At 43.5% G+C, this 27445-nt stretch overlaps 1 protein-coding gene across 10 annotated transcripts in view; it reads left to right on the top strand.

Moving 5' to 3' along the window:
- LOC126548149 (26S proteasome non-ATPase regulatory subunit 5) overlaps positions 1-27445 on the top strand; it is a 79851-nt gene that overhangs the window by 16797 nt on the left and 35609 nt on the right. For all 10 annotated transcript variants that reach the window (XR_008609373.2, XR_008609370.2, XR_007602871.3 and 7 more), the window contains exons 4-6: positions 12758-13010; positions 13800-13988; positions 25617-25726. Coding sequence is in view for 3 of the 10 variants with exons in the window: in XM_055063737.2 (XP_054919712.1) it covers positions 12758-13010; positions 13800-13988; positions 25617-25726 (552 nt within the window). In the remaining 7 variants the exon portion in view is untranslated. The remainder of the gene's footprint in view (positions 1-12757; positions 13011-13799; positions 13989-25616; positions 25727-27445) is intronic.

Here is a 27445-nt window from a genome sequence, read left to right as displayed (position 1 = left end):
AGTAACACTCTTCGTTTCTTTTTAGGACGTTGTCAGGGCCAAACAACTTGGACATCTGGCTTCATAAGTTTATTATAGAATAAAAATATGTTGAACAGCAGCTCAAGAAAAATATATATAAAGGGATTTTTGGGACTCATATCATAGCTAATTTGGCGCTATGCGAATTTGATGCCGCCTTGGCTCAGTGGTTGTAAAATTGAGATTGTGAGTAGTCAATTCGTTTTCTTTCACATTTTCCGTAACATTTTCTAGAAGCATAGTGGGTATGTTTGTTGATTTTTGGTATAGTAGAACCTCGTTCATATGTTTTCGAATAAACTGCGAGAAACCGGGAAAACATACGATCTGAAGTAACTAAAAAAATTTGACAGATTCAACTGTTGTTGACATCTACGTAATGGGAAGTGTCGAGTGAATCATTGCGGCATGAGATGTCGATGCGCGTCGTGCTGTCGGTGCTTCGGCGGCCCGAGACGCATTTTGTTTTCCTGTTGCGTGGTGTTTTAAGAGGGTGACGGGAAACCGAAGCGAAATCGAGCTGGTGGGCGACGCTGGATACCGCAGAAGTGAAACGTGATACCCACATCACGCCGCCTGGAGCAGGGAACGACTGCACGTTTGGATTATCGCCTACTAAAAGCGTTTACGCTACCAATGGCACTACGCACACCGCTGTAAAACAGTTAGGTGAAGATGGTTATTGCAATAGGTTTGGCGGTGATAGCTCCAAATGCGGCGTGCGACGACCAGGGCAGAGATTAGCTGGTAATGGAATAAGAAACTGCACTCCGTTCTTTTCACATGAGACGGGTGGCTGTATACTGTGCTCGATCGTGCGCGTTATGCTCCATTTCTTGTTCACATAGGATCTAGCAGACGGACAATGTATATGATCGCAGTCTACAGCAAGGAACGGCGGCGCGTTAAGGTTATGACCTATCAAAAAGGTGCGCTACACTTCTGACGGCACCACGCGCTATGAAACAGATAGCCGAAGATGCTTATCGTAATAGGATTGGCAGTGATAGCTGTGAATGCCGCGTGCGACGACCCCGGAGATTTGCTGTACCAAAATGAGAAATTGAGTACGTGCCAGCAGTTTCACGTGAGGCAAGTGGGCGAGTATTGCGGTGAAGCTGCCTCAGCGGGCACCTATATGTATACTGTTCTCGATCGCATGCGCCTCGCGCATTTTCTTGCTTACATGGGATCTAGCGGCCGGAGAACGTATCATACGATCACAGTTTGGCCATGTAATGAATGTTGGTTCTGAAAAATGGTGTTTTCTGGGAACATATGAACCAGTAAAAATTGAGCTTCACTCTAATGGGTCATTTTTTATGTTCTCAATTGCGAATGTTGATGCCAGGAAAACGTACATAGCGGGAACATATCACCGAGGTTTTGCTGTATTTACTCGTTTGGGACTGTTATTTATCTGTAAATGTGATAAAACCACATAGGGCATTCAGGTGCCTCAATGAAAACAAAGAAAACTCATTGAACTCGTGTGCCCGACCTGTTCACTAGATGAAAAAGAAACTGAAGATTGCATCGAGCAGCTTGGCCTACGAATATCAAGAACTCGGCGCAAACTGCGACCTATAGCAAGAGGTCTCAGCACCTGAGATAATCTTTTTTCATTTGATACAGGTATATTTTTTTGTTTGAACATTACAAAACCCAACATAACGTTTGATGCAAATAAAATTCAACTTTTGAGCCCCTGCTATATAAAATATAAGAAAGCTGTACGTTTTTAACAGAATACATATCGTGCTGATTCGCAACCTTTGAGCACTGGTGGTGTCATTTGACACCATATAACTTTGTTAAAAATGGTAAAATTAAATTTTTTCTTTTTGTGTCATGCTTCCGAGAGCTTCTTCACACTAAATATTTCAAGCAAAAAAATATCTGCCTGCTGAAAGTGTTATCAAAGTGATTCTTCTCTATCTCGCATCTCTTACAAACTTGCGATTTCATGCACAGTGTGTTGCGCTCACAGACGCTAAACACGCCTCGAGCTTTCTGTTCGATGCCTCCAAAGTGAGTGAAGTCCATCTGTAATGCTGTAAAGAAATGTCTGACTGATGGTGGGATCGTACCTCTGTTCTCCAGCACAGCAGCCCAGTGCTCTTACCATTAGGCCGCGATCGCACGCATGCTTCTCTTATGCCAAAGTCACTCTTTGAAATGCCTAACGTGTGCATCATGTGCCAGTTTCTCGCATTCTTCTCTCATGATGGCCAGCACGTTGAGACACTCGTTAGACTGCACTGCCTTTGGGATCAGCCCACACTTTTTGTCAGAGGAATGTGATGCCTACAGAGTGGGTGAAGTATGCTCTGTAGGTGAACACCAAAGGGTTAATGCTGTCACAGTAACCCTTTGACTGCCGTATAGGAGTCAACTACCTGGGGACATTGTCCCCACCGGGATCAAGCTAAGCCCCTCTTCCACCTTGCTACTAAAAAAAAATTTATTTTTTGCAACCCCCTCCCCTCCCTGAAATGGTAGAGACAGGATCGCTCCATGAAAAAAAGAACACACCTACACATCTGCACCATCTTGATGGCATCCGATTCTAGAAAAAGTGATTATGTGTGGGTGTTGGAGGAAAGAAAGGAAGAGGAGAATTCTGCTGGCCCAGACTGCGATGACTGGCACCTGAACAATTGTCAGCAAGGGCAGTGCAATAGCCACTATTATTGCAATTCACTTTGGACATTCGCCAGGTACATCGTGAATGCATGCCACTAGCTGAAAAAATAGGTATTGTGCACATGGCCTATTATGGATAAAGTGAGATGAGCATGGTCCCCATCTTTGTTCATGGCCACCGTGGAGGCATTTTAGAGGGAACACAAAACTTGCCCCCACCTACGTATGCCAATGTCTGGCTCTTTAGAGTGTACTATATTCTCTAAAGTGCTGCAGAAAGTGGCACATTCTCCTCTCCAGTTGCTCTCTTTCTCTCTGACGTGTAAGGCATGTACAAATCTGGGAGCTGCTTAGTTCAGTGAACCTTTTCTGGAAGAGACAAGGCCACGTAAAGTTTCTCCATCGATGCCAGTTCTTGTCTTTCCTCTAGAGAAGGTGCGCATGCCCGACCCATCCACCCCACATTTCTCTTGCTGCATTGTAGTTGCCCGTGGTGAATTCTTTCTTTGCTAAGTCATGCTCCCCCCCCCCCTCCATGAACACATCTCTCTCTCCAGTTCACGTAAAGGGGTCTAGTAGAATTGAAGAAGTGATGTCTCAAGTAGAGTCAGCTTTTCGGCAACACAACTTGTGTTCATCGGGGCAAAAACTGCCACGTGGCCTTTCGACGGAAAGCCTTTCACCGGAAATCTGAGAGCTGCTTAGTCCAGTGAACCTTTTCCTGAAGAGACAAGGCCACGTGAAGTTTCTTCATCGACGCCAGTGCTTGTCTTCCCTCTAAAGAAGGTGCTTGCCTGACCCATTCACCCCCCATTTCCCTTGCTACATTGTGGTTACGTTTCACATGGCGGATTGTTTCTTTGCTGGGCTGTGCCCCCCCCCCCCCCCAAACACATCTTTCTCTCTTTCTTCAATTAACGTGAACATAATTAGAATTGAACAAGCAATGTATCTAGTAGAGCCAGCTTTTCGGCAACACAAATTGTGTTCGTCAGGGCAAAAACTGCCACATGGCTTTTCGACGGAAACGTGCAACCGTGAAACTTCTTTCCATCTGACCCCACCCATAATGGTAAAATCAAAATAAGTTGGTGCGTGGTGGTTGTGGATGACGGAAGTCAGTATATTCAAAACTGAGTGTTTAGATGTGTTAGTGAGGGAAGTGTGAGGGGGGCCCTGGAAATTTTTTCAAGTGGTAGCAAGAAATGGAAAAGAATCTATTTTGTAAACAGGCATTCTCAATCCTTCAGGCCCTCATTTTCCCTGTGTATGACCCCGGCAATATGTAGGTGCGGCCTTTTCTTGTACCAAATGACTGTCGTTTTAAAGAAGGGGCAGATAATTTTTGTCTGTGTGGGGGTTATTGGATGTTTGGCCAGCGGTCGCCTTGGACAGCAGAAATATCACGGGTTCGCATCGGTGAACTGTATACAGAAGGAGTGCAGCGGTGCACTCCATCAAGCCCTACGTCTTCGGCCCCACATCACCCAGGTTACCTTCACGAAGTGTAATGTGGAAGGAGTGTCATGCTTTCATGTTGGATGCAGGTGCAGGTTGTTTACTGCAGTAGTCCGCTTCATCGGATCCAATGTTATTGACTGGCGTCATTGGTCTGCTGTCAGGTAACACTAAATCGACTCGTGCGCAAGGACTAGCTGATAAACTATGTTATGGAACTTATTTTTCTTCTGTTTTCATAGTTCTATTACTCGTGTACAGTGTAGCCCATTCCAGCCACCCCTCACATGGGGTGGGTAACATGTCAGGGGTCATACCAGACCATGTTTTTCTTTCGAATGTCCCACTATTTGTCTTCCGACTTGTAAATTTATTCCTTTCTTTTTTTAGTGAATTAGCATTAGGAGTGTCTTAAGTATAAAAAAGTGCATGTCAAGTGTGAAAAGCCGGTCACGTGGTAGAGGTATATGTGCGGCGCTCCATTAGTAAATAGGGGTAAAAGGAGAAGACAACGATTAAAGAAGGTAGTTTTCATGTCACCATATTGCCTTCTCGGCCTGTTTCTTCACACAAGTCGACAGGATTAATACCTGAACAGCCAATCATCAATGTCATGGCCACAGGAAAGAAGGCACTCGTCATACCAAAGTTCACAGGAGTACCCAAAGACATTTCATTGGACAAATGGCTGCAGCTTTTCGAGAAGAGGAAGAACACTGCTTCGTGGACAGAACGCAACATCATTGGACACTTCAGTGCTTCATTGACAGAGGAGCATTGTGCTGGTACATCACCGAGGTTTTTGGATATTAAAGATGAGTTGCGGGAGAAGATAAAGAATGGAATGCTTGAATGCTTCCCTAGTTTTGTGGCGGATTGGTTCTAAGAATTCATCCGCCACAACATCAAGGAGAGGACAAACTGTCAAAAGCTATAACGAAGAAAATAGTCAGCTGGGCCACTGCGCAGAACTGAAAGAGAGCTGCATCATATTAGGATTGACTGAAGGCCTTTCTGCGAAGTTTGAGCTTGCTCTTGCTGTGCTTACCGTCTCCACTCTGAGGCAGTGGTTGACAACAGTGCTACAAGTAGAATCATCAATTCAGCGAACAGGAACGCAATATTAGTCATGCAACTGCTGAAAAATCGCTCGTGATGTGCAGCCATGAGTAGGAAACTGACTGATGCCAGTGCAACTGAGTGCTCGTGGTCCGGAGACTGACTGTAAATACTGTGTCACTGCTGGCCTTCGATGTCAGATGCACTGCCACAATGAGTGTCCACGCTGAGCCTCTGTCTACAGCCTAGCAGAGTTTCAGGGATACGGAGACAACGACCCAAAGCATAAATTCGTTTCAGAGCTCTCGTTGATGGAGAGCCAGTTGGTGCAACGCCTGACCAAGAGGCCACTATCACGTGGATCAATGAAACCATGTTCCGTAAACTAGAACGACAATTAATGAAAAACTCCTGCATCAACAAAGAGCAAGTGACGTCTCCACATAAAACTTTGGGTTGTGTATTTGTGAACTATGACATTGATAATTTGACAAAGAACATGGAAGCGCACGTGCTCCTAGCATGCGAACTGAACTGCTACTTGGTTTGGACAATGTTTTGTTTTTCAACCTCACTATCGACCTCAACACTTTGACTCATCTTCAAGGCAGCCAGGTCCTACAACAACACAGCACATAGCTTAAAGGTGAATACATCCAACTTGCTCCGACTCCTGATATCCCCTTCAGTCACGAATTACGATCGACTCTCAATAAATGTGTGAAATTTACATAATTTTGTGCCATTGTGCTGTAGACTTGCAGAAAGTAAGTCAAGGTGGCAGGCTGAATCTGTGCATTTGATATAGTGACCTATTGTAATTACATAGTAATTAAATATTCATTTATTGTAGTCAGTCATGCTACGTTCCTTCATTAGTAATATTAAGGAATTACATGCACTTGCATGCAGTTACACTCAAATTACATGCACAGTTTAATTATTGGGTGCGAGCGTTACAACAAAGGAAAAGAATGATCTCTCGCAATTACTACCAGAATGGCACACTTCAAATGTTGTGTCAAACGCTGCTCTGCCTTCACCAAAGCGGTCGTCTGAAGCAATACATTTCACTCAGAAGTGAAATGGACGTACCTTAGGAAAGCATTGTAATGTTCAATTTACTCAAAGCCTAAAGTTCGTTGTGTATTCCTTACAACCACTGCACAGAAATGGCAAAAATGAGTTGTGTCCAGCAATGTGTATGCCATGACTAAAGGGGATAGGGAGCGTCCTACACAAGTCTCGACAAACAGCACTACAACACCTTCTTGGTAGGTACGATGGCATTTTTTGTAAAAGTCAAACCAACATTATGTGTATCTTGTCAAAATAGCACTGAATCCTTCTTACTAACAACGCCCCCATGTATCAAGCACCTTATCAATGCTCGCAATCTGACAAGATTGAAATCAACAAGCAAATTGATGCCCTTCTAGCACAAGGTGTGATCAGACTGTCTTAATCACCAATGCTGCACCTGTTATTCTTGCAGAAAAGAAAAGAGACGGTCGCATACACTTGTGCGTAGATTACCGGAAGTTAAAGGCAGTAACAGTGCTAGACCACCAGCCTATACCTCGCATTTATGATGTACTAAACCATCTGGGAAAGGCCAAGTATTTTTCCATGCTAGAGATCACCTCAGGCTACTGGCCTGTTTCGATGCATCCAGATGACATAAGGAAGGCAGCTTTTGTTAAGTTCCGTGGTTGTTACAAATGGCTTGTTATGCCATTCAGTTTGAAAAATGCTCCCGCCACATTTGAGTGTGCCTTTAAGTATGTTATAAAGAAACATTGGCTACGCAGTGTTGCAAACTACTTCAATGGTGTTGTATATTCTAACACCTTCTCGGACTATATAACACACCTTGATACGGTTCTGTAAGTTTTTGAACATGAAGGAATTAAGATAAAACTGAAGAGAAGTGCCAGTTCACATAAACCTCCATTGATTACTCTGGATACCGGGTCTCTGATGGCACTGTAATGCTCAAGCAAAACAGTGTGGATGCCATCCTTTAATTTCCAAGACTGACATGTCCGAAAGAGTTTCAGTGTTTCCTTGGAATTGTTAATGTTTATCGCTGTTACACTGAAAATTTCAGTGACATAGCTTTTGCACTGACCAAACTACTAAAGAAGGACAAACAGTGGATGTGGATTGCACATTGCAAACTTGCGTTTTCACAGCTGAAGAAAACAATCGCAAAGAATCCAGCTGTGGCCATATGTGAAAGCTCTAGGCCATGCATTCATGATGCTTCTAGCAAAGGTATTGATGTTGTACTGAAGCAAGTGAACTATTATGGTAATTAACTCTGCTGTTGCTATCATTGATGCCATTGACAAGTGGCACTGTTACACGGAGCATCATTCATCATTATAACTGACCATGCTGCATTGCAATGGCAAAAAAAAAAGAACACATCAAAAACCCTCAAGGATATTTATTTTGGTAGTATTTAAAACTTCCCTTGTATGATGATCAAGCGTCAAAAAGGCACCAATAAAATTTTAGCCGACGCACTTTCCTGGAACCCCATTGGTCAGCTTCCGTCAGGCACGTGCCCAGGATGTTTTTTTGGTGGGGGGGTGGGGGAGCAACCCTAGGTAACTTTCCTGTGCAAATGAGGGAGGGGGGGGGGGTACCTTTACTAGTACAAATGGGAAAAGTGCCCACCGTTCACCATAAGGATGAGTAAGCCTGCAAAAGAGAAATTAAATAAGGTGTATCTCAGGTATACACCTGTGAGATACCTCTCCTTTGCTTGACAAACAAGGAACCACATCACATGGACTCGCGCAGGAAAAAAGCACAGGAAGAACGCTGTCAAGAACAAGTAAGCAGGCAAAAGTGTAAAATTAAGTTTTCTAGTAGTGCTTCTTTTTTTAATTAGCTCTGGAAGAAATATAGAGAAATATATTACTGTGGTACTGTCACAGTTCTTTTGGATCCCTCGTTTACTGTTCTACCAAGTTAAGTGCTAAAACTGACTTGTATTGTTATTTGGAAAGTTGCATAACGATGCATCGCCGCCAGTCCCATACAACTGCGTAGAGTGCAGGGCGCTGCAGTTCTAGACGTACTGCGCCCACCATGGAAGGTTAGAAAAACACCCACATACGCATAACAGAGAAGTGGCTACGTCAGGCGGTTAGACTGATAATGGTATAAGCGTCATTCAAAACACACAGAATCCTTCTCCACTTCCGGCGGTGTTTTCTCAGCTTTCCTTTTGACTAAATAGTTGTTGATCCATAAATATTTTCACAACCAACGGTTAAATTTGTTAGTTTTCGTTTATCCTTCCTGTTTGGCTGTTGCCTTGGCTCTCTCCCTTAGTCGATCGCTTAATTTCTCAACTCCTTGCAACTCTTGTTTCCAGTTGCCAATTTTGCATGAAAAGTGCTGTACAATTAGGGAAAAACCAGACGGGGTAACAGGTGACATTGATATTACTTATGGGTTTAACGGTTATTGCAGGGTTTGATGATAGACGCTGTTTCGCATGATTTTATTTTCCACCTTATCTAACCTATATCACGGGTGTATGGTTTCGAGGATCTGCCAGCGCCGCGGCGAGCCATCACTCAAGGAAATAATGGAGCAAAAGGAAAAGTTAAACGCAACTGGCATTGTCTCTGGCCACAAATCGTTCCATGAGCATACAGACAAGCTGACTACAAACTGAATCCCTTTCCTGGTCCCTGGATCAGTCTAAACAAAGGAGGTTGAACTAACGAAGCAACAGCGATGCGCGTGACCGACCGTTTCAATAAATGGTGACAACTGAATGCATCTCTAGTTAATCGCGCTGAGAAAACTGGCCTTCAGACCCCAGGAGATGTTGATAACTACTGCGATCCAAAAGAAGTGGAAAAGGCAGCAAAATGTTGACCGCCGAATTGCTGTCAAGTCTCAAGATTGATTTGGCGGTGCTTTAGGAGTGTGTGTGAGCAATGATAGTGCAGGTGGGGGGAAGTATGCAACTTAAATTCAGGGGCGGTGGAACCGCCCCTCCCTTCTGGGTACGTGCCTGGCTTCTGTCATGTCAAAAACGCCCAGCAGCACAATCATGATCACCCATCTTAAAAACACACAATTGAGAATGGTATGTTGATTGTAAGACACAAATGAATCCGAAAAGGTCGCATGCCAAGTGCCCTGCAACCTAACCTTCTTCAGAAAGCACACAACCACTTTGAACATGTGGGTGTGAAGAAAACATTGAGGCTACTTTCAGAACAGTATTACTGGCCTGATATTATAATATAACCAACATGTCAGAATATGTTCGCCTTTGTGGCATTTGCCAACGCTGCAAAAGTACGAACAGCAAGAGGTTTGGATCTCTTGAGAAATTACCACCAGCTTAACAAGCCTTTTGACCTTCTTGCTATGAACACCATTAGAGGTTTTGTGGGATATGGCTCATCAATGCGATTTATTTATTTGGTCATGGACCACGCCACCCGTACCTTCAACTCCCACATCTCGTGTCTGAAAAGTGTTTTCGTCGCTAAGAAACCTAAGAAGTTTCTTTCCTATCGTGGCACTGGATTCACCACCGGAAAATACAAACAATTGATGAAGTACAATAATATTCGCCAGCTGTTTACGTCATCACAACACCCTCAATGTAATGGCATGACTGAGTGCATCAATCAAACAATTGTGACCCATCTCCGCTGCAAAATCAACAAGGAACCTCGAAGACCATGGATGCAACTTCTGCCTGATGCGGTGGCAGGATACTCGTAGTGGCCGAGGCAAGATAACATTCACTTTTCGCGGTTCGCTGAGCCCTGGCCCCCACCTGGAAAATCAAGACTTTACGCCTATGTACTGCCAGCTTTTTTTTGCGTGCTAGTTTAGTGGATATTTCATGCTACATAGAAACTATATTTCATGCTACATAGAAACAGTTTCTTCGTTGTTGCTTTCTTCCAATGCAAAGTTCATCAACAGTTTACAAGTCCCTTCATCTGTCAAAGTGCAGACGAACCTGCTATGCTGATTTGCTATGGCTGTCCTGCCAAGGCAAAGCAACCGTGCACCGAGACATTTGCTCCACCTGCTATTAGAAATTGAACTTATAAGTTTGAGTGTTATTATGACCTTTCTGTAGATAGTAAAACAAGTACACAATGTTCATTTTTGCACAAATTGCTTATTGCAAGGTAGGGAATGTGCTGATACTACCGCGCACATCAAGTAACAAAACCTGAGTCGATGTGTACCATGTTGAAATGATATTATGGAGCATACAAAGGCACACAGACACGCACACAGCAGAATCTTAGCAGCTAGTGGCTGTTGAAGTCCAATGACGCGTCCTTTTTGCTGTCTACCGAACACAGAAAGTCATCTTCAGTTCAATTTAATGCACTAGAAATGTCACACCTCTGGAGGATTCTGCAACTATTATCTGCGGGAGGGCATTCCACGCACCATTGACCCATCTTGCGATGTCTCCAAGCGTCGCTTTCTTAAGACGATCCTGAACGTTAAATGGCAATGTGGTTAGCTACCTTGCACGGAGATTTTTTCTTTTTTTTTTGTAAGAATTGGTTTCATTTATTAGCTTGAGTAGAATTAGTTACGATTGTAGCATTGAATTTTTGAATGCACATTCTACTTTTAAAAAAAGTGCGTGTTAGAATCATGCAAGTACGCTATACTCGGGAGTGGCAGTCAAAGGGTTAAAAAATAGAGGTGGACGAATATCAACTCTTTTTAATTCGAATTGAATATAAATAGTAAAGGCTCGTTTATAGTCCGACGTTACCGGCGCGCGGGCGAGCGTCGTTGGCGGTCAGTCACGCTACGTCGGTTGCGCTGCGCCAGCCGAGATGCCATCCCCTCTATACTTCAACGCGCGCGCCGCCGGCTGCTATCTTTGGAGCATGCGCAGAACGTTCGCCAAGTCGCGCGCCGTCCGCAAAAGCCGTCTGCGGAGTTGGGTTGCCGCCTTTTTCTTCGCGCGCAATGCATTGTGGTGCGAGAGTTCCGCCGACTCCGACGCGTGAATGGCTCAGGAGCCATATCAGCGCCGGGCGCGTCGGAAGCCGCCGGTTATGTTAGCTGCGCCGGTGCGACATGACGTAGCGCGCGCGCACGCGGGCGTTACGTCGGACTATAAACGGGCCTTAAGTATTGAATATGGAATAGAATATCGAATGGTGAAAAGCAGATGCATGTATTTACAGCAAAAATATTACGCCTGTACTGACTAGTGCAATAATGATAGCTAAATAACAGCGACAAGAGATCAGTTTTAAATGCAACATTATAATTTTCATTAAAAGAACTGCTTGAACAGCCTCTCAATATCTTTAAGCCTAGTTGCAAACAAGCCTACCAGGAATTAAAGGGTGTTGCATGACTAGCTTTCCAAAAATGCTAAATAAGTGGTTGGCATTTATTTAAGTAACGAAGTTGCAGAAAAAGAAAATGCTGCTGAAGGACTTGTGCCGTAGACACATGTAAAAAGGCCCATTGCAAGAACGGCACTGGTCATAGTGTAAAAGACATAACTGCTACATGACTAGACTGCCAAAAGGACTAAATGACAGACTACAAGCAAGAATCACAGGTTATCATGTAAGCTTCTGCTGTGAAACCAAAAATAAAGCTTGCATTGCCCATTTTGTTGCTGCATTGCTTCGAAAGCTTTTGTGGTTTAACTTCTGATAATTTGCTATACTTTGTTTAGGAGACTGAGAACAATAACCAGGCTTTAACAATCTGTAGTGGCAAAATATTTGGTTAGTTTAGATTATTCAAAAATAACAAATAGTTCCTTTTTTAATACCAATTGTTAGTGTGTAATATTCTATTTCTGTTTCTAACTTTGAATGTTTGCCCACCCCTGTTAAAAAGCTGAACCCTGACTCTTCAATTTGTTATATTTGTAAATTATAACAATGTGATGCACAAACTGCATACTCAGCTGCCTGCAGTGAACAGCATATCTATATTTATTTCCAAAAATGTGTCATTTGCTACTGCATTCAGTGTGTTATAAGTTTATGGAGCACCTTATAGGTATTAAATGTTTTGATCTCATTGTCATTAGAGTTAAGGTTGTCAATATCAATTGAGGCATCAACAAGAGTGATTCTATATGAGCAGTGAATCAAAATTACATGCTGAATATGCATTGCATGACCCTTTTAACCTATTTTTTGTGATTTTTAGTTATTTAATCTAGCTGCAGGCAAATGACAAAGATTGTGCCTTGCTTGTGAACAATATTTTGTGAGGTGCAGCCACAATAAGTACGTAACTTGAAGTGTATGGCTAAGCCAGGAAACTTGTAATGACTAATGGACTCAAGCACACACTCACCGGGCATGGTGATACGTGATGATGCCCCATTAAATATTAACATTATGATGTGTTTAAGATTATTTATGTGCAACATTTTTCAAGATGAACATGTAGCCCCCAAAATATGGTAAAAGTAAATCAATTCCAGCTCTTAGCACACACTTTCTTTCTTTGTCTTCTTCTTATTACTAGTATGATTATTAAAGTGTTATATAACTTTTTATGTTCATTTTAGGTCTTTGTGGATGTGGCAAAGGCTTCTCCTGAAAACCTTGAGCGGCTTTCAGAAAGCGGCCATCTGGAGAGACTGGTGAAAGAAATGGACAAGAATGATGTCTTAGTTCAGCTGAATGCATTAGAAGTGCTGACTGAGCTTGTGTCTTGTAGCCATGGTTTGGATTATCTTGAGCGTACTGGCATCATATCCAAGCTCCGTCAGAAAGCTCTCAACATTGGTTCTGACCCACTCGGTAACTTTCTGGGCCCAGGTTTGTGTTGTCTTCTTGTGTCAACTTCTTTAGTTGCCTTTCTATACTACACTAGCACTCCCCTTTACCCATTATGTCCCACTAACTAGTCCATCAATTTACTGTTCTAGATCACTCGATCATTCAGCCTGCCATGGTGCATATTCTTTATTCTTAGCTGCTGTGTGCACCAGCACAAAGGGAGAGGAGGAGAAAGGTGCTTTGGATAGGATGTTGGGGAAATGCACTTTTTTGTGCTGATGAGAGCTGTAAGGGAGCTATTTCTTTATGTGTGTAGGGACGAAGGGCAGCCACATTACACTGCATACAAGGATGAGTGGAAACTTTCTTGTAAATTTCTAACATGGTGGTGGCAGGTTAGTATGTCATGTCAAACTGCACCATGTTCTGCTCATGTATATTATTCATCTGCGCAGTATGTGAAAGTGTGCTGATGCGCACCAGAAAACTGTGTAGCCTTAGCTGGTTCCACCTATATTTTGAGGTCAAAATAAAGTCATAATGAGGTATGCAGCAGGCTGTTGTGGGCTTTTGTTCATGTATTGTGTGACCAAAGCTGCACTTGTTCTTTAACACACTGGTGGCTGAAGTTACTTCGTTGCTACTTATTATGCCTTGGCCTCTTTTGTTTCAAATGTTGCAGCTGCATGGTACAGGCATCTTTTGAAACTGGGAGCAAGCAGGAAATCTCGCACAATGATATATTGGTGCACGCTTTAGTGTCTAGTAACTAATTTCATGTTTATGTGTTTTATTAGCATGTCCTAAAGTGTCATGATGTTATTTCAGGAGTGCTCAAGTTTTTTGGCAGCATGGGTGTGACCAGCCCCCAGCGATTGCTGCTTGACTACCCTCAGGTGCTGGGCTTTATCTTCGAAAGTGTGCAAAGTGATGACCCAGCATGCCAGGTAGTTGCTGCAGAAACAGTGGGTATCATCAGCTCCACCATTCAAGGAAAACGTGTCCTTCAATCACATGGTGGGTGCTGCTCATGTCTTTCTGTGTTCTTAACAGTGCAGCAGTGAGATCGAATGCATGCCTTGATAAGATGCATGGTCACTACACATGTAAAGGGCCTGTAATATTTTCCTGAATGTGATTTAATGAGCAAGTACAGTGTGTTTAGAACATCCGGTTGTGGTAATCTTGGCTGTAACCACTTACTCCAGAAAACTATCGTAGTACTGCAGTCACACATGGATACAGTTAAACCTCGATATAACGAACTTCAATGCAACAAAATTCTTGATATAACGAAGTATTTAACTTTGCATAAACTCTTGTCCATAGAACACCATATATTTAGAACCTCAATATAACGAAGCGTGCTTGTATCTGATTTCAATATAACATAAATTCGCTTCCGCCGCAAAGGAATGCCAAGACAATAAATGGAAACTTCCGTGGCCGCAGATGGTCAAATGATTTAATTACAAGCGGCTGCTTGCAAACACACTTCTCAAATCGCGCGCGGCATGACAAGAGCGACTGCGTAGTTACATCATCTTCCGTATGAAGTCCAAGTGCAATAAGATCCTATCGCGCCCTGCGCATATTGTACTTTATGTGCGAGTGAAAGTGTGCGAGGGTGAGACAAGAAAGATGATGGCTTCATGAGTGCCGCCTTCCCATGCGAGCAAAGGGAAAAGGGGAGGGAAGCGAGCTTGTGGTAATGCGATCAAATGCGTGCGAGGGGCGGGGGTGGGGTCACTAAGTTGGCACAAGTGATTTCTGGCACGAGTCTCTGCCGTGGCTGCATGTGGCTGTAAGTGCGGCTAAATGCATATGCAGCCGTGCACCATGTTTTAGAGGTAACCTGCGGCATGTGCAAAGAGTTGGCGTGCTGAGACGGCGTGGCATCATGTAAGCCGTCTTCCCGCGCATTTAGTATTGGAGGTTGCGTAATCTTGAGTTTCAGTGACTCGTTGGAGCAAGAGACAGACAAAGCAAGCATTCGCTCCCCGCTGCCAGCGCTTTCATGACAGCGTCGTCCCAGTGCGGGCGATGCTATCAGCTACGGGGACGGAGTGTACGTGAAAGCGTGGCTGGCTTCGCTTAATTCATACGCCAAGCAGATATCGTCGACGTACACGGCATGAAAACGTACCATTCGTCACCTACTCCCAAATTCATCAAAATGAATTGTTTTCTCATTCAAATTTGCTTTTTTCAATTGCCTGATAATTTGGAAAATTCTGCGACACCTTTCCGTGTAAGAAAATCGATCAGCGATTGTACTTATTTGCATAAAAAGTCGAATTTCAATACAATGAAATTTGGATATAATGAAGCAAATTGCTGGTTTTACCTTCTTCATTATCCCCCCAGAGGCATCTGTGTCAGCAGGCGTTTGGTGTGTTGTGACACCACATACCCAAGCACGTGAGGGTTGGACCCTCCCGCGTGTAACCGTGCACGGCGTAGCCATGTCTGGAGAAAGGGGAATACTGGAGGTTGAGCCAATGCCGGGTGTTAGGACCTTTAAGCCCCCTGGCAGAGGCAACACACCTTTTTTGCCTCTGCTTCACATAGACGGCACCTCTGAGCTGACCCACTCAGGGGAAATCGGTAGTTGCCTTTTCCTGTACTTCTCTCCAATCTTCATCTTTCCCTCTCACTTTTAATCTTTCCTGTCTTCTCCTCTGTTCTGCATTACTTCCGATTTTCTAGGCAGCAGGGGTTAACCCTGTGTGACATAACCAATCTAGGTTAGTCATATTTGGTTATAGGGGTGGCATACAGTTGGCGTTTGCAGGACCTGTTCTCTACAGATTTTGCGGCGTCTCCTTGTTGAGCTCCATGGTGGTTGGCTGGCGCCACCGTGGAAACACATTCAACATATATGGATAGTTTCTTTCTTGCACTTGCTGATCGCTGCCAGAAATGGGGGCGCACCCAAGAAGTATTTCAATTTTTTGGCCATAAAACAAATTTTTCCCCGCCTTTACGTAATTCATAGTGAGAAACCATACAAGAATGTAAGAGTTGTGTCACCTTTTGTCGTTGGGAAATGTTTGACCAAAACCATGGGACCAGGCTACAAGGCTACAAAGTTGGCCAGTGGAGATCTCCTTCTGGAACTCTGTGACGAAAACAGCTTGAAAAGTTGCATGCCCTACTGTCTTTTGGCGAAATACCAGTAGCAGTGACCCCGCACCGCACGATGAACACCACTTCTGGTGTCATCTCAGATGATAATCTGATGGACCTAACCGAAACTGAACTTGTGGGTAGAAAAATGAAAATGTGATCAATGTAAAACGAATTAAAATGAGACTCAATGGAGTAGAGATTCAAATGAAGCACATTATTTTCACATTCGGTACAAGTGTGCTGCCCGAAACCATCGAGACAGGGTACGTAAAGATCAGAGTCAGGCCCTACATTCCAAACCCTCCTGTTGCCTTAAGTGTCAAAGATTTGGCCACAGTTCACAGAACTGTCGTGGCTGCCCCACCTATGCAAAATGTGCCCATGAACATTCTTGGATCCTGTGAGAACAAGCTGCACTGCATCAACTGTGATGGCGAGCATGCCGCGGTCCTGCCCGTCGTGGAAGAAAGACAAGGAAATAGTTACAGTTAAAGTCAAAAGGAAACATTTCATTTAAAGAGGCATGAAGGCGGGTGTCCTACCTGTCTAAAACCAGCTTTGCCGAAGTGACACGTCGGGGGACAACGTCACAACAGCTTCTGGCTGCTGTCTGGCCCACGCGTAGTGAGCCAGAGGTGAGGCCATCTGCCCCTGCGGCGGCTGCACTGCTCTGCTATCTCAAAAAGACCCATTGACCTCCGGGCTGGTGGCTTCAGGGGTCTCGTGCCCCGAGACGAGACTTACATCGCAAATAAACCGCTCGCAAGAGAAGGTCTCTAGCGCCTCGCAAGAGGCGATGGACACATCTCCCAGCCAGACGTTGCCGCCAACGCCTAAGGAGCTGCAATGACAGCTCCTCAGGCGTTGCGTTCCAACAATGTGCTATTTTATGTGCGGTATTGTGTGCGGTGGTGTGGCTGTCATAGTCGAAATAGGTGGGGTTTGCCGGGAAATAAAACTTTGTACGCCCCTAGAGGCACTTGCTGTCCGAGTGGTGTTATTTGACAAGCTAGTCACTATCAGCTCTGTATACATCCCTCCTAATTATCAACTTACTTAAACCGAGTTTCAAAACTACATAGATGAACTTCCGGCACCATACATAGTTGTCGGAAATTTAAACATATATAACACTTTGTGGGGAGACTCTCGTTGCAATTCGAGAGGTCGCCTAATTGAAAACTTTCTCTTTTCCTCAGGAGCATGTACAGTTGAACCCACTTATAACAAGTGCTTATTTAAGCGCTACAAAAATTCCATTGTTATAACTAATCATTGTTTAACCAGGTTGCATGAAAAAATCAAAATAGGGGGATGGCAGAGCTGACCTGAGAAAACTATAATGGTGAGGAGGCTAGTGCCCTTCCCCACCACTTTCCTCCATCCGGCTGCTGATTATTTTCACTTGTTTAACTGCTTCCTGGGCGCTCTGATCGCGTGTAACAAGCCACGGCAGTCGGCGTTAAAGAACGGCACTTAACGGCACTGCTATAACAACTGCAAAGAGGGGTCATGGGCGGCAAGCGATATGCAAGCTCTGCCAAGACATAGCTTAGGTGACCCCAAAAGGGGCCTTTTAAAAAATGCAAGAAGGTTGCCACGGCAGCCTGTCAGCTTGATAAATCCAGAAGAAATGCTGAGGCGAGATCGCCACAAGCATCTCGCCACGTACTTCTCACTGGCTTGCACGAGAAAACCTATGTCTGTCAGCCTTGCATGCTTTACACGAAGCTTGTCGACATCCTTCTCCAAGGCATCCAGGTGCTCCATGGAAAGTTCCTCGCGAAAAGTCCCAAAGTCTGCCGGGCCTCCTGTGAGGACAACGTTGAGGCAGCCTGCGCTACCGTGTCATCGCTGCCGTTGGCGCCGTCGCTATCCGATGCAAGCACGTTTGCGATGATCGCCTCATCGGTTAGAAGCACTTAGTTTCCAAATCTATAGCCATGCGTTTTCTTTTCGCCGGCAACGTCTTGCATTGCCGATGATAAGCGAGCAAATTAGCCATCTTCCGTTTCAGTGGAGAGTCAAACGAGATTGAGAAACCATACAGCCAGGAACGATTTTGATGCAACCAACAAAGATGAACTCTAACTATTAATGCTGTCTGTAGAACTGCGTTGAATGAAGATCCAGCGAGAAATCTGGGAGCAGCGCAGTTGGCGCGGTCAATTCGTGTTTCGTAGGGTGGCGTGGCGTAGAGCTGTGGATGCAGCCCATTCGTGTTCGGAAAGGTGGAAGGACGACGGGAGAGAGGCGCGCGGAGAAGGCTAGAAAATGAGTGCGTGGCGGCTGTTGGGGCAGCGGGCCATTGTGCAGTGGCTAGAATTTCTCATTTTCTTTTTTCTTTTCAAGGATTTCGCATTTTACTACCTTTCGGCACGGGCACCCAGCAGCCAGGCTTCATTGTAATAACCGATAATGCGGCCCCGGGGCATTGTAGTAAGTGGGTTATTTCACCATGGAAAACATAAAAAGTTGATGGTGCAGCATCTTCTCATTATTATAACCGATATATTGTTAAAACTGGTATCGTTATAAGTGGGTTCGACTGTATACTCAAAAAAGAGCCAACGTACTACAGCGCAGCACATAACACATATTCCTCCATAGATTTAAGCATAGTGTCAAGTACACTAATGCTGTACCTAGAGTGGTCCGTTCTCAAGAACGCCTTTGGGAGTGACCACTTCCCAATTATGTTAGGCTTATCAAGAGATGGTTGCTTGCGACATGTTCCCCAGTGGAAGGTTGAATCAGCTGACTGGGAACTTTTCCAAGAGCTAACATATTTAATCCGGGATGGTGTTGCCTCTTTTAATATAGACCATGCTGTGGTGTATATAACACGCTTTATAATTGAGGCTGCCACAAAATGTATCTGTCAAACTAATGGACTACTGAATAAGAGTTGTATCCGATGGTGGAATGAAGAATGTAAAAAAGCATGGAAAAATCAAAACAAAGCTTGGGGATGACTTTGCGACTTTCAGACCACCCAACACTTGATTAGTTTTAAACAAATAAAGGCTCAGGGCAGAAGAACATGTTGACGTGCTAAAAGGGAGAGTTGGGAAAAGTACATCTCTGGGATAAATTCCTTCACAGACGAGACGAAAGTCTGGAATAGGGTAAATAAATTAATAGGCCGCAGACACATTCTCTACCCTTAGTAAGTAGCCAAGGTGATAGCCTGGAAGATCAGGTGGATTGTCTAGGCGAACACTCTTAATATGTCTTGAGTGCATCGCACTATACAGAAAATTTCCTGAGGTTGAAAGAATGCGAAGAATGGCAGCCCTTTAACCGCAAAGGTTCATTGAGTGAGGCTTACAATCGCCAATTTAGCTTAGCTGAACTTAAGGCATCTCTCAATTGTTGCAACCACTTGGCTCCAGGTGGCGATCACATGATATATGAAATGATTAGATACCTACATCCTGAAGCACTAAAAACGCTCCTGTCTCTTTTTAATGCCATGTGGGCGGCTGGGTATATTCCGTCCTCGTGGAAAGAAGCCATAGTCATCCCCATACTTAAACTTAGCCAGCAGCTACAAGCCAATAGCACTAACAAGCTGTCTGTGCAAGCTGTATGAAAAAATGATAAACCGACGCTTAATCTCTTTCCTAGAAAATAGCAAAAGACTGGACCTATTCCAGTGTGAGTTCCGAGAAGGTAGGTTGACAATAGACCACCTCGTTCGCATCAAGGCGAACATCAGAGATGCGTTTACAGATAAGCAGTTTTTACTTTTGGTATTTCTAGATTTAGAGAAAGCATACGACACAACATGGCGCTTCGGAATTATGCGAGATCTTTCTGCGAGGGGGGTCCGTGCAAATGTCAAACACAGTCGAAAGCTGCTTGTCCAACCGCACATTTCGTGTAAAATTGGGCAATGCTTTATCTAGAACATTCACCCAGGAGACTGGCATGCCGCAAGAGGGTGTGCTTAGTTGCGTACTCTTTATCGTAAAAATGAACTCCCTGTATACAGGCATTCCATGCACCATGTTTTATTCTGTGTATGTCAGTGATGTGCAGATAGGTTTCAAATCATGTAACATTGCGATCTGTGAACGACAGGTGCAGCTCGCAGTAAACAAATTGTCTAAATGGGCAAATGTAAATGGGTTTAAAATAAATGCCCAGAAAAGTATGTGTATACTCTATTCAAACAAGCGGCATGACACCAGTGCCAAATTTCACAATTCATCGAGAGGAACTATCTGTGAGCAGTGAAGACAAATTCCTGGGAATAATTCTAGACTAAGCTTACCTTCATACCCCAACTTAAATATCTGAAGGCAAAATGTCTGAAGTTGATAAACATTTTAAAAATTGTCGTTCACAATGTGGGGTAGTGATCGAAAATGTCTCCTGAACTTGTACAGGAGCCTTGTTTGCCCTCGCCTTGACTATGGTGCTATAATCTATCATTCTGCAACGCCAAGTGCGCTAAAAATGCTAGACCTTGTGCACCATCATCTGCCTAGCGGCCAGTGCTTTCAGGACAAGCCCTGCAGAAAGTCTCTATGTAGAATCAAATGAGTGGTCACTCCGTCTACAGAGGTCATATTCCAGCTTCACATACTATCTGAAAGTAAACTCAAATCCTGAACATACTTGTTACACAACTGTAAACGATGTGTCCTGTGCCATACTTTTTAATAATCAGCCCACAGCCAGGGAGCCCTTCTCACTGTGTGTAAAGAATCTCAGTGAAGAAATGTGTGTTGCACTTCTCGAAAAACATTTAATGCTTCCCGCGAAGCTGTCACCGCTGTGGCAGTGGCAGCTCGTGGAATGTGGCATGTCATTTATTGAAGTCGGTAAGCGTGCTCCTGAGATGCACATTTGAATGTGCTTCCTTAAACTTTGGTTAAAGTACTGCTGCCCAAAGATTTACACCGATGCATCTAGGTCGCAAGCCGGCATTTCTTATGCAGCAGTCGGTCCATCCTTTTCGCACTTTGGCACTCTGCATGCACAAACAAGTATCTCTACAGCTGAAGCCTATGTACTATTATTGGCTGTGAAACACATCCAATAATAATACGTAAAAATGGCAATTATATTTACCAACTTTCTAAGCGTTGTCAAGGCTTTAGTATCACTAAAAAAAGCACAATACCCCTGTAATTATTGATCTTTATACACTCTTTTGAGCTGTTTATGCATGCAGTCATAGTGTCATAATCTGCTGGGTGCCCAAGCACAGAGGCATCGAGGGTACTGTGCTTGCTCACGAAATCGTCACATCCACAGCAACAAAAGGTTTCAACTCTTCCATAGCTGTCCCTGCCATAGATATGAAACCTCTCATTCAGAAAAAATTAAAGAGACTATTGGCAATGCTTGTGCGATGCCTAAGCCTCAAATAAACTTCATTTAATTAAGCCACAGTAAGCACCTCCTCATCAATAAGAAAATCACAAGAAACCGATGTCCTGTTCTGTCGACTAAGAATAGGGCGCACATACGGTACACACAACGTCTTGCTGACTGTTGAATCACCTACATGTTGTAGATGTGGTGAAAGACTGACAGTCATCCACGTCCTTGTGGAGCATCGGGAAACAGAAATTGAGAGGAAAAAGCACTTTCCTTTAGCATATCGACAGCATATCCCATTACATCCTGCATAGTTTCTTGGCATGAATCCATTATTCGATACCAAATCTGTTATACATTTTTTAAGCGACATTCTTACATTGCACATTATCAAACCAAAAGTTACATAGTATATGGTCTCTTACCAGAGGCTGCTGCTGCGTTCGTTACATCTAGTACGCTCGAACCCGGCTATATCGAACTTGCAAAAAAACGGCCATCAGTTCGATATAGGGCATAATTCGATAAAAGCCTGCTTACGTTATAACAGCACATACCATTTGTAAAATCACTTTATTGATGAAGCTAGCTTAGTTTCACATGAAATAGTCCTGTATTTCCTTCTGTTTGCGCAATTTTGCTGTCTGCGATGCACATACTTCTCCACGTTTGCGCAGAAGCACCGGACTAGTGCAAGTGCACCAATCACCTGGGAGGATGTGGGCAAAGGACCATCGTTGCTTTCCTCATTGCGCCCACTTTCACTTGTGCTCGGTACGATATGTCGTTCGATATATCGGGAGTCACTGCTATTTTTGTTTGGTGTAAGCGTCATTTTTGCCATATATGCTCATTGTAACTATACCGTGTTCAGAAATTGTTCAATATATAGAATAATTCAATGTAAACAGGTTCGATATAGTCGGGTTCGACTGTATAGCACGTGTCTCCAGGCCCTTGCATTCAAGGGCCCTGTTGAGGCACCAGTGCTACGTTCACCTATGCGCTGTATTACATCATCCCTGTGTAACAAAACATTTGGTGTCATAGTTCACATCTCTGGTCATTGTCATTGTTTTAATACTTATATATATTACACAATTTACAGTGAATGATTTTAGGCCTATTTACAGCCATGCCACATCCACCATTCAAAGTACATTTCTCCATTTCATGAACAATTCATTGAAAACTTGTCACCATGTGTATGGCGCTCACTGGCCCTTGCGCCATAAAACTTCATATGTCATCATCACCTACTTTGTTATATGAAGGTTTAACTGTATATCGAATCTGAATGGGATCTCAAAAAAGCTTGATATATAGGTAATTCGTTATATATATAAAAAGAAACTTTATCTAAAGGTTTTCTTGGGGATTTTACTGCAATAATTCGTTATATGTATGTTTGATATATCCTGGTTTGACTGTATTGTAGCCAAGTGACGCAGCTCTTAGTGTTCGGATGCAGCAGCTCACCAGGGAGACGGCGAAGAAGGGGGATGAGCTCTGGCAGAGGCAAGTGCAGATCCGCAGGTACGACGACAATGAGAGGTATCATTAGAAAAACTAGCATTATTAACTTGGCATTATTTTAAAGTTTCACTGTACACATATTACATACAAAACAATGTCATACCAGTCGCCGACAGCCTGCCTGACTAGCCTGGTCTCCCGTGGTGAAGTGGCACCATGGGCTGCTGCCTCCTAGCTCACGCTGAAATGACTTAGGCCCCTTCCTTAAATTGGTTTCAACAGTATCCAAGGGACCCGTGGACCGTCGGGAGACGCAGGCTTCTCCACCAATCGCCTATTTAAACCAACCAAGCAAGCCGACATGATCCAATAGGGGCCACAGTTTAAGCGACCAGGCATGATTGTGAACCCCCCCCCCCTCGATGGACAGTACAGCCAAGTGTGAAACAGCCGCGTGACACGTACACAAGATGACTGTCAGGTGGTACGTCTGCCTCGGCCAGGCAGGAGTACATGCCCGAGGTAACGTCACAGTCATTCCCACACAAAGGCTCCTCCGCATCGATGAAGACACAACAGTCACAAAAAGAAAAAAAGGGGCCTGCAGCATTCTCTCTTGATAGCAGTATACTGAGTGCAATAATGCAATAAGGGGAAGATCCAGGGTATCCTGAGTCTTCCCCTTGCGTTGCTTGCTGCACACTCGGTATTGTCAGCTGGCATGTTTTGGAATGAGGACCGCATGGCTAGTCACAGGCATGAAGCAGTACATTGGTCCCCTACCATTTAATTAGGAGTGTTCAAATAGCAAGATTACTTAATTGAATCAGTTACGAATATTTGAGAATAATTACCTTTAAATAATTATAGAATACCAAATATTTTCTCATTTCTAAACAAAGTGAAATACTTCTGGTAAAAAAAAAAAAAAACTTGTTTCCACCATTTGATACTGTACATGTAAAGCTGTTCAGAGATTGACTTAATTTCATCAACTGATGAGTTTGTAGATAAGGAGAAACTGAAAGGTGATCATACCTGGTGCACCATAACAATGACAGCAATGAAACACATGAATAGCATCTCACTGGATGTTAAAAGAGGGAAGTGTAATACTATAGCACCGCACATAGCTTTAAAGGGATGCAAACATGGTGACAATGCCCAAACGTGTAAGAAATTGCTTTGCCTAAATTGATAAAACAAATTCATAAGCTATAAAGGCGGGACGTCCTTATTGAATGACTGGAAATTATCGAGCCGAAGTTAGCAACTCCATGTGTTCACACAGCAACAAGTGCCTCTATGCAGTAATCACAGCTCCCCTCCAGCAGAATCATTCGGAACAGTCACCATATGCATCTGCCTTTCTCACTGTAGACTAATAAGTGTTGTTATACCTTATATTGAACTTAAATGGATATTTGACAACTTATTGTTTTTATTTTTCATTTGATTTTGCCCTCCTGCAACAGTCCCCATTGGGATTGGCAGTATGTAATAAATGAATGAATGAATGAATGTCACTTCTTTTTTGTCTCCATGCCCACTATAGTCACAAAATCTGCATTTGTTACAGTGTAGAATGCCAACATGGTTGGCATACGTGCTTTGAAAAGCTGTGTGCAGAACACTGTAAGCACAGTGTGCATGCTTTGTATTACAAAGTTAGATTGAAGTGCAAACAGAGAAAAATGAATGTGCCACACACATTTGTTTCCATGCTTGCCTAAAAGCTTGACATGGGCAGGATTCCTTGTCATATGCTAAGTTCTGGGTCCTTGCAGCCTGAAAAGCTGTTATAAAATGATAAGGTTTGATAAGATGATGGAGGCAGCAGGTGTATATGTGCTTTTTACAATCTTAAGTTAGTTGCATTGGTTGGAGTCAGGTGGAAGAATATATAAAATAATATATTTTGGTCAACTAGGTGCTTTTTGGGATCCTTGAAAGTACTTCATTGCATTTTGTAAGTGTTTGACATTTTTACCGTGCTCCTAGCCTCACTGTAGAGAACCCCTGTGGTAAGAAAAAGATTGATAACCCCTTTGTTGGTAAATTTTTAAGTATATTCACTTAGCGGCATGAACAGCATGCATAGATACGTACACCTCTGGATTGCACTGTTTCAGCTAGACTCTTCCCTCTACTTAACTACAGAAATATCCTGCTAATGAAAACAAGCAGACAGCAGTCATGAAATACGGTTACTGTAGGTATCGCAGGTTTTACTGAAACAGTAATTTTTCATACCAACGGCCACTGTAAGAAACCTGTAACTATTACATGACCAATATAGTTGCCTAAAAAAAGTTAGAAGCCTTTCGTGTGACTAATATAAACCCAGAAAGATTAAGTCCTCTGATAAAGAGAAAAATAAAACCTGAGAACAGTGATCCTTAATTATGATTATATTAAACCAATGTTTTATTATAGATTGTTTAAATGTCACGAGATTGAGCTGCAAAAATTAATCGCTGACATGTGCTCAAGCTTGGCAAACATAGGTGAAACCATTGTGGGCGCTGTTGGTCAATACAGGTGTAGTAATGCACATGTGCAACTGTGCACTAGGGAATTTGGCAATGTGAAACAGCACATTCATATGTGCAGTGGCGTTGCTAAGAACCTGTGAAATATGAGAGCATGTTAGTGCAGACATGTGATTGAAAGTGTTCATTGTGTATTGTGTCTTTATTTCAGGGGATCAGATGAGCCGCTACCTAAAAACATTAAGCCAGAACATCCATAGTGGAAAGGTCGACTTCAAGGTTCGATATCTCGGTGCCCTGGCCAATGTTCTGCACATTCAAGTAAGCCCCTTTGGATCAGTGGATAGAAGAAGGAACGACAGAAAGGGGTCTATTTAGCTGCCGTGGAAGTGTGGTTAAATGGAAAATCTGCCGAGGCTGTTCCCAGCTAGCTTTCAGAGGGGCCGTACTGCAATCTATATGGTAAATATATGGTACTATATGGTACTATATGGTAAATAAATTTGCCTAATGCGTAGTGTGTTGTCATGAGCAACACTACTAAATTATCGCTGACTTTCAAATTCCTTCTAGGAGTGCTGTGAAAATAATCATGCCTTTCCACTGCCTGCTGCACTCATTGTGCAAAAGTTGTTGCATATTTTACCACATAGCAGACAGAGTGGAAAGGTCACAGCTTGCATGACCTCCAAGATCAGCACCTGGTGTTCGTGCTCCATGGTGTTTTCCATCATGTGGCTGACACAAAATAGTGGTCATGTATGGCTTGGCCTCCGACATTGGGAGCATGTGCACAGTCTCGGAGTCTGTGTCACATGCGACCCCTCTCCAATATCTGCTGTGAGGCGGTGGGCACACTAGACTTTGTCCAGTAAGTGCAGAAGGCAATGAAGAAGGGACATGTGTGGCACCCAGCTACGCAACTGACAGTAATCTAGAAATGTTGCTTATGAACGTATGATTGAAATATTGTGTCTATGCACATCGCCAAAAACATAATTTCACTCAAAAGGTGGCCTGTCTTTTCCTGGGAATCTTTGAAATCCTTTTTATTATTCAGACAATATGTTCTCATGTAAATGTGAAGAAATCATCTGTTCAAAAGTTTCTTTCACAATTTCACAAGTGCCACAAGCTCACAAATGACAGGGGCCACAGTGAGCTGAGTGTAGAGGAAGCAAGTTAAAAGGAAAGGAAGATGGGCAGAAAAATGAAACAAGTGAGCATGCACAAAGCTTCTACTGGTGATGATGGTGACACTGGTGTACAGGTATGCAACAAAGTGCACCATGAGAACACGGTCACTGTGCCAGTAATCACCCTTGCTGGTGGTGCCGAATCTGTTTCTGGCATGCTAGTTCAAAATTGAAGAGTGGCAACCATTTTCTGTTTACAGCTCTGATGGTGCCCGAGTTTTTTTATACAGGAAGAGATTCGTGAAGGTGATGCCCTTCTAACAAAGGCAGTGTGCAACTTCACAGTGTCTTGAGGGGCCTTTTGTCTCACTTGCAACAGCATCTCTAACGTTTCTTTTTTTTTTTTTTGCATGCGAGTGATTGAACGGCTGCATCAATTGGGCAAAATTGCACGAAGGATGAGTCTTTGCACCATCTTGCATCAAAATGGCATTCGAACGAGAAAATTGCATCAAACCTGTGCTTGCGAGCAGCTCCCATAAAATTTAACTGCGGTCGTTTCTTGTATCTCCATGCTTCAATAACTAAAGTAAACAAAGAAACCAAAACTTTCACTTTAGCCAGGAGCAGCGAGACAGCAGAAACCGTATAAAAAAAACATCAGTACTGGTGCAAAGAAAAAAATTGGGTCATCACGTAAGTTCCCCCAGCATCAGAGCACACAGCAGCATTTGAGTCAACAAAAACACTCACAGTTGCACATGCACTCACACATACGCACTGTGAAGAGCAGGCAGTGCTGAAATGCTGTGACAAAAGGCACTGTATGTGAGAAAGTGGCACATGCGTATAGCACGTTGCACACACACACACACACATGCGTGCACGCCCAAGCACTCTCTCT

This window comes from Dermacentor andersoni, chromosome 1 (assembly GCF_023375885.2).
Source record: "Dermacentor andersoni chromosome 1, qqDerAnde1_hic_scaffold, whole genome shotgun sequence".
Taxonomy (NCBI): Eukaryota; Metazoa; Arthropoda; class Arachnida; order Ixodida; family Ixodidae; genus Dermacentor; species Dermacentor andersoni.
Note: the sequence above shows the minus strand (reverse complement) of the source record. Positions and strands in the feature narration are given on the sequence as shown.